Here is a 14,071-nt window from a genome sequence, read left to right as displayed (position 1 = left end):
ATTCAAATGTCCCATCTGCCTGGATTACCTGAGAGACCCAGTGACCACTTCCTGTGGGCACAACTTCTGTCCCTCCTGCATCCACCAGCGCTGGGAAGGTCTACAGGGCACCTTTCCCTGTCCTGTCTGCCTCCACCACTGCCCTGACAGCAGCTTGGAGAGGAACACCCAATTATGTCACATGACTGAGATTGTTCAGCAGATCCCCACCTCAGGGAGCCAGAGGAAAATGCAGGAAGAAATGCCCCTGTGTGGGAAGCACAATGAGGTTCTCACCCTGTTCTGTGAGAAAAGCCTGGAGCTGCTGTGTCCCCAGTGCAAGGGCTCCTTAGACCCCCCGGATCAGCCCCTGATCCCCATTGAAGAAGCTGCAGCTAGTCAGAGGGGGATGCTCAAAAGCTGCATTGAGGTCCTCACTGAACACCTTAAAGATGCTGTAAAGGTATATAAATACCAAGGTACAAATATTTTGGCAGTGAAGAGAAAGATGACTAAATGGGGGAATAAACTGGACTATGAATGTAATGATCTTAAGTATTCCTTGGAAATAGAGTACAATGAATTTGATAATGATCTACTTGTAGAAGAGAATAATGTTGAAGAAAAACTAATAGAAAATGTAAGGCAAATTTCATATCATAGGTTCAGGCTAAGCAATCGGTTAAGTGAAATAGAAGAGAAGTGTTTGCAGACGGATGAGGATTTACTCACAGGTATTGAAAGTATCCACAACAGCTATGAAAACATAGAATCCTCGGCCATCTTTTCATATAAATTAAAGAAAGAGATTTTCACTCTCCCCCCACATTATTTGGGCCTGCATAAAATGATCCGCACATTTCAGGCAGATTTGACACTGGATCCGGAAACTGCCCATCCAGACCTCCTTATCTCAATAAGTGGAAAACAGGCGACATATTGGAAACCAGATCGCATTCTTAATCCCCAGGCACTTACTTCTAACCCAGCTGTCCGGAGTTCTGAGGGATTTGATGCTGGCAGGCATTTTTGGATGGTAACCATAGGAGTCACAGGTGACTGTTCCTTAGGTGTGTGTAAAGAATCTTTCCCCATAAATACTCTCATATCACCATCGCCAAGCAATGGCTGCTGGACTCATACATTTGGCCCTTTCTCTATTCCAAAAGAGGTTGGTGTTTTTCTGGACTATGAGTTGGGAGAGGTTTCATTTTATAATTTGAAGACCTGCTCATTGTTGTACTGAATCACGGCTACATTTACAGGAAAACTTATGCCTTACTTCTCCATTGTATCTTCAGAATCTCTTACAGCCAGTATCATCAGAGTCTAGTGATGGCAAATTTGAAAGAAACTTTGTATGCGCTTAGTTTCTACCCTTGCTGTTGAAAGGAATACTTATAATAAAGAGCCTGATTCCAGTTTTGATGTTTGAATGTTGCAAGTTTGTAGGAGGCACCCTTCTCCTCCCTGACCTTAAACCTGGGAAAGCTGATGAGAAAGTCCAGGTGTGCTACCCTTGGGGGTAGGGGAAAGTGTCAATCAAACAAGCTTCTGCCAACAACACCCAGTACCTGCCATGAACACCACAAGCTAGTCCCTTTCCCTGTACTCTCAGTCATTCTGGGACCTACTGTAATACCCAGCCTTGTCTCCGCCCAAAGCTTCATCATGTAATAAACTCTTTCATACTCTTCTGGTATGTGGTGAGTCATCATCAGTGTGAACATTTGAAACCAATTTTGGATGGCTCCACCCTGACTATGCAAGCTGGTCACCACCTTGCATGGATTTTCCAGATATGGAGGCCCCCCAACCAGGGCTTCCTCCTCTGGCTTTGGGTTGTAACACACCCTGGTTCCCTAGGCAAGGCTGTCCTTTCAGCTTTGTTCTGCATCTGGTGAGTGCTATGGAGGCTGTGTTATATTTCACTGTGAGTCATCATCAGTGTGAACATTTGAAACCAATTTTGGATGGCTCCACCCTGACTATGCAAGCTGGTCACCACCTTGCATGGATTTTCCAGATATGGAGGCCCCCCAACCAGGGCTTCCTCCTCTGGCTTTGGGTTGTAACACACCCTGATTCCCTAGGCAAAGGTGTCCTTGCAGCTTTGTTCTGCATGTGGTGAGTGCCATGGAGGCTGTGTTGTATATTTCACTGACCTAAGTCAGAAGTTTCGGTAAGAAAGATATTCTAGGCCAACCAGTGATGCTCCCTCAGTGGTTGAGCATTGACCTATGAACCAGGAGTCAAGGGCACACACCCTGGTTGCTGGCTCAGTTCCCAGTAGGAGGCGTGCTGAGACAGACAATTGATGATTCTCTCTCATCAATGATGTTTCTATGTCTTTCTCTTTTCCTTTGTGAAATCAAGAAAATTTATGTTTTTAAAAAGAAATATATAGTATTTACTTTTTATTATTTTTTCCATGTGAGAGAGAAGCACCAATCAGTGGGTTCCTGTTCTTGCACTGACCAAATTGAACCTGAAAACTCTGCTCTGAATGGGAATCCAATCTGTGACATCTTTGACGTAGGAGATCACATTCAAACAAACTGAGCCACCCGGCCAGGGCTGTAAACCTACCTGTGACAATCCCTGTAGATATACAAACGTCACATACTCATTTTTGGCATTAAGTGACATTTCCAATCTTTGAGAATATGCTTCTGTTTGTATGCCTGTATACGTATTGTTTAAATATCCTATATAATAAAATCCTTATATGCAAATTGACTCAACTGTGGAACAACCGGTCACTATGACGCACACTGACCACCAGAGGGCAGTTGCTCCATGCAGGAGCTGCCCCTGGTGGTAAGCGTGCTCCCACAGGGGGAGCACTGCTCAGCCAGAAGCAGGGCTCACGGCTGCAGAGCCCAGTGGCGGTGTCTGCAGCCTCTACCAACTCTATAGCAGTGCTAAGGAGCAGCCAGCAAGTGGGCTGTAAGGACCGAGTGGTCCTGGATGGCAAGAGGGCACAGGTCGGGCTCTGAGGGACACACACACACACACACACCAGTGCATGAATTTTCTACACCGAGCCTCTAGTTTGGAAATAAAGTTGTAGTTTGCATATCTCTGTACTGCTCATCTATCTCCATATCTTGAAAAGATGCTCAGCAGAGCTTTCATTGAGGTACAAGGGACCACTGCATTGACCAGAGTGGCCCTGCTATGCTGTGCTGATCTCAGGTGCTTATTCTTGTAAAGTGCATTGTAAGCCAGCAGGGCGCTGCTCCATTACCCACCCAGGGATCTAACTCCCTCAGTCATGTGTTGTCACAGCTCTGGGTCACTACAGGTAGAGAAAGAGGGAGCATTGAAGAGACACCCTGAGCACTGAAGGCCAACACCAGGAAGACACACGCTCTTATCTTTTTCCATTTTCTAAAAGTCATTGCAAGGCCCCACTTCTCTGCAAGGGGTGAAGACGAACGCATGTACTGGGAGGTGAAAAGCTACTGTTTGCCACAATTCCTGAATCCAATTAGACATCAGTGAAATGTACATTAATGATGAGTGTGAGAATGAAAAGTCACTAAAACTTGTATCTAGATCAGTGATGGTGAACCTTTTGAGCTCGGCGTGTCAGCATTTTGAAAAACACTAACTTAATTCTGGTGCCGTGTCACATATAGAAATTTTTTGATATTTGCAACCATAGTAAAACAAAGACTTATATTTTCGATATTTATTTTATATATTTAAATGCCATTTAACAAAGAAAAATCAACCAAAAAAATGAGTTCGTGTGTCACCTCTGACACGCGTGTCATAGGTTCACCATCACTGATCTAGATTAACAGATATTTACAACACTTTGACTTAATCCTATAGCAGTTGTTGGGTAATTTCCCCCAATAAAGAAGACATTTCAGCCTTAACCGGTTTGGCTCAGTGGATAGAGTGTCAGCCTGCGGACTGAAAGGTCCCGGGTTCGATTCCAGTCAAGGGCATGTACCTTGGTTGTGGGCACATCCCCATTGGGGGGGGGGGTGTACAGGAGGCAGCTGATCAGTGTATCTCTCTTCGATGTTTCTAACTCTCTATCCCTCTCCCTTCTTCTCAATAAAAAATCAATAAGATATTTAAAGAAAAAAAATGGATCCAAACTAGATTACTACAAACAGTGTTTTATTTTACAGTGTACAGAGTGATAGCATAATTGTAAAAAAATCTTTTCTTAAGTATATTAAAACATTTTTAAGGGGAAAATATTTGTGCCCAGAATTAACTGAGTTATCCCAAACAAGGAGCCCACCCCAGATCTGGATCATGCCCAAGGTTACTGAATTGTCTATATAATCCTATCGCTCACACACCACCCTCCACCCTGTCCAAAGTAAAAAGCCCTTATCTTCTGTTTCCTAGCCCTATTCTCGAGCTTCCCTTTGGCCAATTAAGGATTCATTTCCCTCTCATTCTAGGATACCTAGTTAACCTAAATTTCTTGTGTTAACTGTGATAGTCATTTGCTAATTTATTACCTCTCTACATTATCCCTGCACTATAGTCTATTATATGCTGTTTAGTTCTGCATGCCTTTATCCTTAACCTCCCCAATGAAAATGTGATCTCCTTTTGGGCTGTGTCTTAAGTTCTTTTGTCTTGGGCAAAGTGCCTGATATTTAACAGTTTTCCCTAAGAATCTTGTTTTTAAAAATATTTTTATTGATTTCAGAGAGGATGGGACAGGGAGAGAGAGATAGAAACATCAATGATGAGAGAGGATTGTTGATTGGCTGCCTCCTGCACACCCACACTGGGAATCGAGCTTGCAACCCCTGCAACCCAGGCATGTGCCTGACCAGGAATTGAACCCTGTCCTCTGGTTCATAGGTCAACACTCAACCACTGAGCCACACTGGCTGGGCTTCCCTAAGAATCTGAAATTGAGAGATTGTTGTATAAACCAGAGACTAGAACGAACTGTCCTGTCAAAATAACACCGTTAAACATGACTCACTTGATTTTTAAGTAGCAATTGAATTTTTGCCAACTACTTCAGTGACATTGAAATAGTTGTTCTCATTGAGAATCTGACATCTACACTAAAGTCTCCTCAAAGGTCTGTCCGGGTGCTCTGTTTCTATTAGTGCCCTAAAATATTTCTATCATAGCTAGGAATTTGTTTTAAGACCTTTTAATAAAGCCTCCACCACCTCTCCAGAATGTTATGGAGCACAGAGACATAGTTGAAGAATTGCAACTATATTTAATTATTTCATCAATAATACCAATAATGTTAAATCAATCAATCAATATCTAAGTTTTGAGGGCTTAAAGAAAAGTATTTGCTTTAGTTTCATTATGTATTACATTGTTTGAAGATAAATGAATTAAGATGTCCTCTACCTTTTTTAATGATTGCCGTTTTCACCAGTTTCTATACGTAAGTTATCTAGAGGCTTATGGTATATTGACAAAATTGGCTTTCGGTAGGGAGTATGTTTTTTTTTTTGCCTCTCACTTGTATAATGCTTTCTAAAGCTTTATAGTTTAGTAAAGTGTTCTTAAAAACATAATCCAGAAAGTGGTCATCATAGCTTGCTTCCTTTTTTCCATACCCCAGGGTTCCTGAAATCCATGCAAGAGCGCTAAAGATGACCCTCCTCTAGACACCCAGCTTCTTTCACATTATTCCTTTCCACTGAGCCAAACCGGTTTCGGCTATTTTATAGTTCTTTACTAAGGGCCTGATGCATGAAATTTGTGCACCCGGGGAGGTCCCTCAGCCCAGCCTGCCCCCTCTCACATACTGGGAGCCCTCAGGGGATGTCCTACTGATGGCTTAGGCCTGCTTTCTGCTCCGCTTGGGGAGCGGGCCTAAGCTGCAGTCTGGCCTCCCTTTGTGGGAGGCAACCAGACTGATCAGAGGAAGGCACCAGCCCCATCACTCCGCTGCTGCAGCCACTGCCAATCACCGCAGCCACCAAGGTTTTTTCATCAACACGGACTCCAGTCCCTTCACAATGAAAAAATGACAACTTTCTTTAGGCATTTTCAAGATGTGTCTTTCATAGGATATGACATTTCTTTCTTTCCTTCTTTTTTTATCCTCACCTGAGGATATGTTTCCATTGATTTTTAGAAAATGTGGAAGAGAAAGGGAAAGACAGAGAGAAACATAAAACTGAGTGTCCATGGGTTATGTGTACACCCAATAAGTTCTTTAGGTAGTATCACTAATGTCTAATTGGATTCGGGAATCATGGCAAACAGTAGCTTTTCACCTCCCAGTAGATGCATTCTTCACCCCTTGCAGAGAAGTAGGGCCTTGCCATGACTTTTAGAAAATGGGAACAGAAAAAAGTGTGTGTCTCTTCCTGGTGCTGGCCTTCAGTGCTCAGGGTGGCCCTTCAGTGCTCCCTCTTTCTCTAGCTGTACTGACCCAGAGCTGTGACAACGCATGACTGAGGGAGTTAGATCCCTGGGTGGGTAATGGAGCGGTGCCCTGCTGGCCTACATTGCACTTTACAACAATAAGCACCTGAGATCACCACAGCATAGCAGGGCCACTCTGATCAGTGCAGTGGTCCCTTGTACCTCAAGGAAAGCTCTGCTGAGCATCTTTTTAAGATACTGAGATAGACAAATAGTACAGAGATATGCAAACTATAACTTTATTTCCAAACATTGTTAACAATACACAGACAGGCATACAAACAGAAACATGCTCTTAAAGGTGGGCAATTTCACTTAATGCCAAAAACAAGTATGTGACCTTTTGAAGTCATCCAGGAATTGGAAAAGGTATGCTGACAGCCCTGGCCAGGTGGCTCAGTTTGTTGGAATGTAGTCTCCTACACAAAAAAGGTTGCAGATTGGAATCCCATCCAGGGCACATAGGTTTCAGGTTCAATCTGGCCAGGGCAAGTACAGGAAGCTACTGATTGGTGCTTCTCTCTCACATAGATGGTGGAGGCAGACAGGACAGGGAAAGGTGCCCCGTAGACCTTCCCAGCGCTGCTGGATGCAGGAGGAACAGAAGTTGTGCCCACGGCAATGGTCACTGGGTCTCTCAGGTAATCCAGGCAGATGGGGCAGCTGGCCTCTGCTTGGAGCTTGGCCAGGGAAGCTGCAAAGGCCATGGTGCAGTGAAGGTGACTATCAGAAGAGACTCCCTTCAGTCAGTGTGATCCTCCAGGAGTGAGGAAAAGTGAGAAGCTGAGGTCTGCTCAGGCCTCCCTCTCTGTGCAACTCAGTAGGAGCTTCCATGCAGAATCCCACTGGCCAGCTCACATCCAGCAGACTTTGCCTGTCTTAGTGTGGATGACCATTTGTCCAGGAGTTCCCAGCACCATTTATTGAAGAGACTATCTTGGCTCCATTGTGTGTTCTTGCCCATCAGTAGATGAATGGATTGGAAAACTGTGGTACATCTACACGATGGAATACTATGCTGCTCTAAAAAGGAAGGAACTCGGTTACAATCAGCCGGACCAGTTTGGCTCAGAGGTTGAGGGTCAACTTATGAACCAGGAGGTCACACACCTGGATTTGGGGCTCCATCGGTAGGGGCTAGGGGTGTGTGTGTGTGCAGGAGGCAGCAGACTAATATTTCTCTCTCACATCAAAGTTTCACTCTGTCTGCCTCTCCCTTCCATTCTCAGTAAAATAAAATAAAAAACATACTGAAAAAAACAAAAATAAATAAAACAATGTGCTGATACAGGATGAAAGTGTGTGAAACACAGGCAGTTGCAGGATATGCAGGTTGCTGTCATTTGAAGACATACAGGAGAATGTTCTCTATACAAACATATAAATTAAATCACATCCATGTTTGCCCAAGCGAGCACCAGCCTTTCTCTCCAAGCACCGGGCACGGAGCCTGGGCCTGTCACAGCCCCCGCCCCCCACCGTCCGCACCCACAGGCCGCTGTCGCCCCAGTGAGCAGGGAAAGGAGAGAAACGATGCTGACTTTTAGGCAATTCCTTCTCTCTCTCTCTCTCTCTCTCTCTCTCCCTCTCTCTCTCTCCTTTCTTTCTTTCTTTCTTTCTTTCTTTCTTTCTCTTTCTCTTTCTCTTTCTCTTTCTCTTTCTCTCTTTCTCTTTCTTTTCTTCCCTTTTTTAAAATCTTTATTGTGAAAAGTATTACATATGTCCCATTTTTCCTCCCATGGACCCCTTAGGGCCCACTCCCGCCCCTGACCAGTTCAAATTCTGTTCACAAGAGTGAACGAAAACTGGGGCCGTTTCGTGCCCTTTGACCCTTTGACCCTTTGACCCGGATGTGGAAGACCCTGGCTATGCGGTTGGAGAGGAACTCACAGCGCCGCCCGGAGACGGCTCAACGCCGAGCAGAGACCGAGCGGAGAGGGTAGGTGAGCGGGTCCCAGGCCGCGGGTGGGTGGGACACATGGGCCACACACAGCCCAGGCAGCTGCGGCCAAGGCCCGGGCTCCGGGTGAGGACCGGCTGGTGCCAGGCCCTTGGCTCACGGCCGTGCCGTTTTCTTTCTCCGTGGACTCCCTGTGTAAGGTGCTGTTTCTTAACATATATTTTATTCATTTATTCAGAGAGGAAGGGGAAGAGAGAGAGAGAGAATCATTGATCGGCTGCCTCTCGCAGGTCCCCCACTGGGGATTGAGCCGCAGCCCCGGCTCGTGCCCGACCTCCTGGGCCTCAGGCTGAAGCTCAGGCCCTGAGCCACACTGGCTGGGCTCCAGTTAAGGTTTTACACACGTGTGTGTCATTACTTACTTGAAGATGGAATATTTACTGATATTTTAATAGCTTCATATGTTCCCTTTTTACTCTGTAACAAACTGTGGAATTTGTTTTGGTGAAATCATGAGGTATTCAGTGTTCCAAGGACTTCAAAGTGTATTTGTACATTAAATGCGTTTTGTCAGTGTTGAGAAAAATCAGCAGACCTACAATTAAATATCCACATAAGGATGATGCACCACCACGCAATTCTCCAAGAAGCAGCAGGCACTGACGGGTGAATGTGAAACTAGACCCCACAGCATCAGATCCCCATGCAGGAGCCGGTCCAAAGTCCAGGTTGTTTACCTGGACTTCTGATCCAACAGCTTAAATCAGAGGTCCCCACAGCCCCTCTTTGAGGTCCATTAATTTGCTAGTGGGGCTCACAGAACTCAGGCATTTACTTAGGTTTGCCGCCTTTATTATAAAGGATACAGATGGCAAGCCAGGTGAAGAGGTACAAAGGGAGAGATCTGGAAATAAATTGAGGGCAGGAGCTTCCATCCCTGTGGAACTGGAGTGTGCCACCCTTCTGGCAGTTGCAGACACTCTTCAAATCTCCAACAGTTTGTACTCTTCACAGAAGTTAATCTCTAGCCCCCCTGCCCCCCTGACCTCCCAGAATTTGGTGGGTGGCGCCCAAAGTTCTAATCTCATCAGTTTTTTTTGGTGACCAAGCTACTGGGTGTCCATCTTGCCCCATGCTGTCACATTATTGATATAAATTCAGATGTGCTCAAAGGGGGCTCCTAATAACTATTAAAATATAGTTCGACCGATCACTCAGGAAATTTCAAGGGTTTTAGGAGCTCTGTGCCAGAAATGAAGGACAAAGACTAAGTATATTTCATAGAAGAGAAATGGAAATACTATGTAGAAATTCTTAAGTTCTGTGTCTCAGTCTTATTGTTTAAAACCACAGGTTTCAAGAGGTTTATTTATGTTTATGCTGATACAAAATTAAAAGGGAAGCTGAGTGTTATTTTCCTGTTCTATGTGTTCCTGAAAGAAAAGGGGTTCAAAGAACCCATCCCAATGACACAGGTAGTCTGAGATCAGATTTAGAATCCGACCCACATAACATAGAAACAGATGGAATTTTATTGCCTTCCTTGTCTTTTCTCAGCCTCAATTTATATTATTGTGGGAGATTTGGGTGTGGATGGGAAGTGGGAACACAGAACCTGATGGATTTGGAGTGGAGGAGAAAGGGGACCAGTTTGAAACAACTGTGAGGAGGAAAAGAGATGGAATGGATCTGAGAGCTTTGAGATGAATGGAAAGAGGTGACGTTTAAAGAAAGGAGTAGAAGAAACTACCTAGCATAGAACAGAGAATCACAGAAATAGAATTTTAAAATTTTTTTTTAATCAATGAATATTTTAGGTACACATAAAAGGAGAGGGGCCCTAACTGGTTTGGCTCAGTGGATAGAGCGTCGGCCCGAGGACTGAAGGGTCCCAGGTTCGATTCTGGTCAAGGACATGTACCTTGGTTGCAGGCACATCCCCAGTGGGGGGTGTGCAGGAGGCAGCTGATAAATGTTTCTCTCTCATCGATATTTCTAACGTAGTATTCCTCTCCCTCCCTCTCTGTAAAAAAAAAATTTTTTAAATTTAAAAAGAAATCAAATATTTTTTAAAAGAAGGATAGAGAATATTGTGAATCCAAGTGTGAAGCACCCAGGTACTATAATTATGAGCTTTTTAAAAAATATATATATTTTATTGATTTTACAGAGAGGAATGGAGAGAGTAAGAAACATCGATGGGAGAGAAACATCACTCAGGTGCCTCCTGCACACCTCCCACTGGGGATGTGCCCGAAACCAAGGTACATGCCCTTGACCGGAATCGAACTTGGGACCTTTCAGTCCACAGGCCAACACTCTATCCACTGAGCCAAACCTGTTAGGGCTAATTATGAGCTTTTTGCCACTCCTTACCTATAGTCCTACTAAATTCTTGCCATTTTTTGAAACAAATCCAAAGACATCACAAGATTTAACTTATACATTTTTCATTATTTCTAAAAGAGACTTTACTTATAAACTTCTAATGCCATTCATTATCTCAACCTAATATAATCATCATTAATTTTTTTTTTTTTACCTACAGATATCCAACCTCCAAGTTAAATTTTGTCTAAGTATTTTAAGGTGAAAGGAAATTAAGTTTATACATTGTACTTGGTTATTATGATCTTTACAAGTACTTTAATTTCTGTATTTTTTCCTTCACAGGCTTTTTTATTTTCTTTTTACATTTGTGTCAAAAAACATGGTTGACTTTTCAGTAGTTTATCAGTCTGGATTTTACTAATTAGTTACTCAGTATATTAATAAAGGTTTTATTAATAAAAAGACATTTATTAAAAAATATTGCCTCAAAAAAAAAAGTATTGCCTCAGCCCTAACCGGTTTGGCTCAGTGGATAGAGTGTCAGCCTGCGGACTGAAGGGTCCCAGGTTCGATTCCAGTCAAGGGCATGTACCTTGGTTGCAGGTACATCCCCAGTGGGGGGTGTGCAGGAGGCAGCTGATCGATGTTTCTCATCGATGTTTCTAGTTCTCTGTCCTTTTCCCTTCCTCTTTGTAAAAAATTTAATAAAATATATTTTTTTAAAAAGCATTGCCTCAAAAGTGTGGAGCCTAAGATGTCCCATGATCTGTAGTCTGCAAACAGGAGACCCAGGGAAGACGGTGGTGTAGTTGGAAGGCCTGAGCATCTGAGAACAGATTGTACCAATTCCAGTGTGGGTCTGAAAGACCGAAAACTAGGTGCAGTCAGTATAGTAGACGTGCTAGCTTATTAAGTCCAGCAGAGAGTGAATTCAGCCTTTCCTCAGTTTTTGGTCTCTGTAGGCCTTCAGTGGATTGGAAGATGCCCACTGACATTGGGTTGGGCTATCTGCTTAGCTCATCCATGGATTCAAATACTAATCTCTCCCAGAAATCTCCTCACAGTCACACCCAGAACAAGTGTTTCACCTGCTCTCTGCATCTCCTGTGGCCCAATCAAGTTTAACACAATTACCCTTCACAGGTTTTCCCATCCTTTATATTTCCTGTAAATAGGTGGTTTGGATCTCTGTAGAGATTTAGGTTCGTTTTTCTGTCAAAACTTCTTCACAGATAGTATTATGTAGTCCCCTCAACAATTCTATGATATGTGTTTTTGTCACTTTTTTAATAAATATATATATATATATTTTTATTGATTTCAGAAAGGGAGGCGAGCCCGCAACCCATGCATGTGCCCTTGACCAAAAACCTGGGACCCTTCAGTCTACAGGCCGACGTGCTATCCACTGAGCCAAACCAGCAAGGGCATCTTTTTCTGATAGTTGAGGCCAATGATAAATTTCCCTAGAACAGTTCATTCATTTAGAGTTGCAAAATAGATGATAGTCTTCACTGCTGACTCCTCCTTAAATATTGTCCCGGTAAATAATTTGGTTTACCAGAGATAGTTTTTTATATAGGAATGTAAGGAATAATTGCTGATTGAACTGTTCTTTAAATGGCAATATCGTTCTGTCCACAGAAACCATATATCACTTAGATTGTGCTGAGTTTTTGACCATAAGGACTCCACAGCCCATGTTCAATTGGGGAAAGAGGCATTAAATACAGCGAGAGTGACAGGAAGTCTAGGCATCGGCTGAAAACTGGGACTCTTTTTGGACTCTTCTCCATTGCACAGAGAGCAGACCTCAGCTTCTCACTTTTCCTCACACCTGGAGGATCACCCTGACTGAAGAGTGTCGGGTCAGATACCTTCACTGCACAATGGAGTCTGCAGCCTCCCTGGCCGAGCTCCAGGCAGAGGCCAGCTGCCCCATCTGCCTGGATTACCTGAGAGACCCAGTGACCATTGAATGTGGGCACACCTTCTGTCACTCCTGCATCCACCAGCGCTGGGAAGATCTACCAGGCACCTTTCCATGTCCTGCCTGCCTCTATCACTGCCCTGACAAAAACTTAAAGAGGAACACCCAATTATGTCACATTATTGAAGTTGTTAAGCAGATTCCCACCACAGGGAACGAGAGGAAATTGCAGGAAGAAAAACCCCTGTGTGGGAAGCACAATGAAGTTTTAACACTTTTTTGTGACAGCACCGAGGAGATGTTATGTCCTCATTGCAAGGTCCCCTTAGACCACCAGGATCAGTCCCTGATACCCATTGAGGAAGCTGCTGCGAGTTGCAGGAAGAAGCTCAAAAGATACATAAGGGCGCTGTTGGTGGAGGTTGAAGATGCTGAAACGGAATATGAAAACCAAGTTGCAAAAGAATTTGAAGTGCAGAAAAAGGTGGAAAAATGGAGGAAAGAATTGCAGTATGAATGTAAAGAACTGAAGTGTTCCTTACAAATAGAGCACAGTGTATTTAATGCTGGTCTACTTATAGAAGAGAAGGATGTTGAAGAAAAACTAACTGAAAATGGAAGGCAAATTTCAAACCATATGTTCATGCTAAATAAGTTTTTAAGTGAAATAGCAGAGAAGTATTTGCAAACAGATGTGGATTTACTCACAGGTATTGAAGATATCCACAATAGGTATGAAAAGCTAGAGACCCCAGCAGTCTTTTCATATAAATTAAAGAAGGAGAGTTGCAATCTCCCCCCACATTACTTGGGCCTGTATAAAATGATCAGCACATTTCAGGTAGATTTGACACTGGATCCTGAAACTGCCCATCCAAGTCTCATTATCTCAAGAGATAGAAAAAGTGTGACATATAGGACACCAGATGGTCTTCCTAATCCCCAGGCACTTACTTCTTACCCAGCTGTCCTGAGTTCTGAGGGATTTGATGCTGGCAGGCACTTTTGGCAGGTAGAAGTAAGAGGCACAGGTGAATGGTCCTTAGGTGTGTGTAAAGAATCTTGCCTCATAAATAGTCTGATATCACCATCCCCAAGCAATAGCTGCAGGCACATTGATCTTTGCGCTAGTATATGTGGAACATGCCCTAGAGGTCATATCATGCGGGTTGGTATTTTTCTGGACTATGAGTTGGGAGATGTTTCATTTTATAATTTGAATAACGGTTCATACTTGTATGGATTCAGTGGTAAGTTTAAAGAAAAACTTATGCCTTATTTCTCTAGTGCACCTTCGTCAAAATCTCTTACATTCATTATCAGAGATGAATGATGAACAACTTGGAAATTTTGTATGTGGTTATTTTCTTCCCTTGTTATTGAAAGGAATGCTTGTATAAAGATTCTGATTCCAGTTTTGATGTTTCTTGAAAGCATTCAGTATTTACCCTTCTCTTGTCCCTTTACCTCATGCCTGGGAAAACTAACGAGAAAGCCTTTGGTGCAGGTGGGAAGTTGCAATGAAGCAAGCCCCTGTAGTG

At 43.5% G+C, this 14,071-nt stretch overlaps 2 protein-coding genes across 2 annotated transcripts; both read left to right on the top strand.

Annotated features, from left to right (window-relative positions):
- Positions 1-10: 10 nt before the first annotated feature.
- On the top strand, positions 11-1,225 carry LOC102759403 (tripartite motif-containing protein 60-like; the record flags this gene model as incomplete). The annotated part of the gene is made up of 1 exon (XM_015568700.1): positions 11-1,225. A coding segment is annotated over one exon (1,215 nt), but the record flags the coding sequence as incomplete, so codon positions are not given.
- An 11,264-nt stretch (positions 1,226-12,489) lies between these two features.
- LOC102759128 (tripartite motif-containing protein 60) lies at positions 12,490-13,863 on the top strand. The gene has a single exon (XM_015568699.1). The coding sequence runs from the start codon at positions 12,490-12,492 to the stop codon at positions 13,861-13,863; it is 1,374 nt and encodes a 457-aa protein (XP_015424185.1).
- Positions 13,864-14,071: the final 208 nt, after the last annotated feature.

This window comes from Myotis davidii, unplaced genomic scaffold (assembly GCF_000327345.1).
Source record: "Myotis davidii unplaced genomic scaffold, ASM32734v1 scaffold225, whole genome shotgun sequence".
NCBI classification, from domain to species: Eukaryota; Metazoa; Chordata; class Mammalia; order Chiroptera; family Vespertilionidae; genus Myotis; species Myotis davidii.
This window is presented reverse-complemented; position numbering and strand designations above follow the sequence as displayed.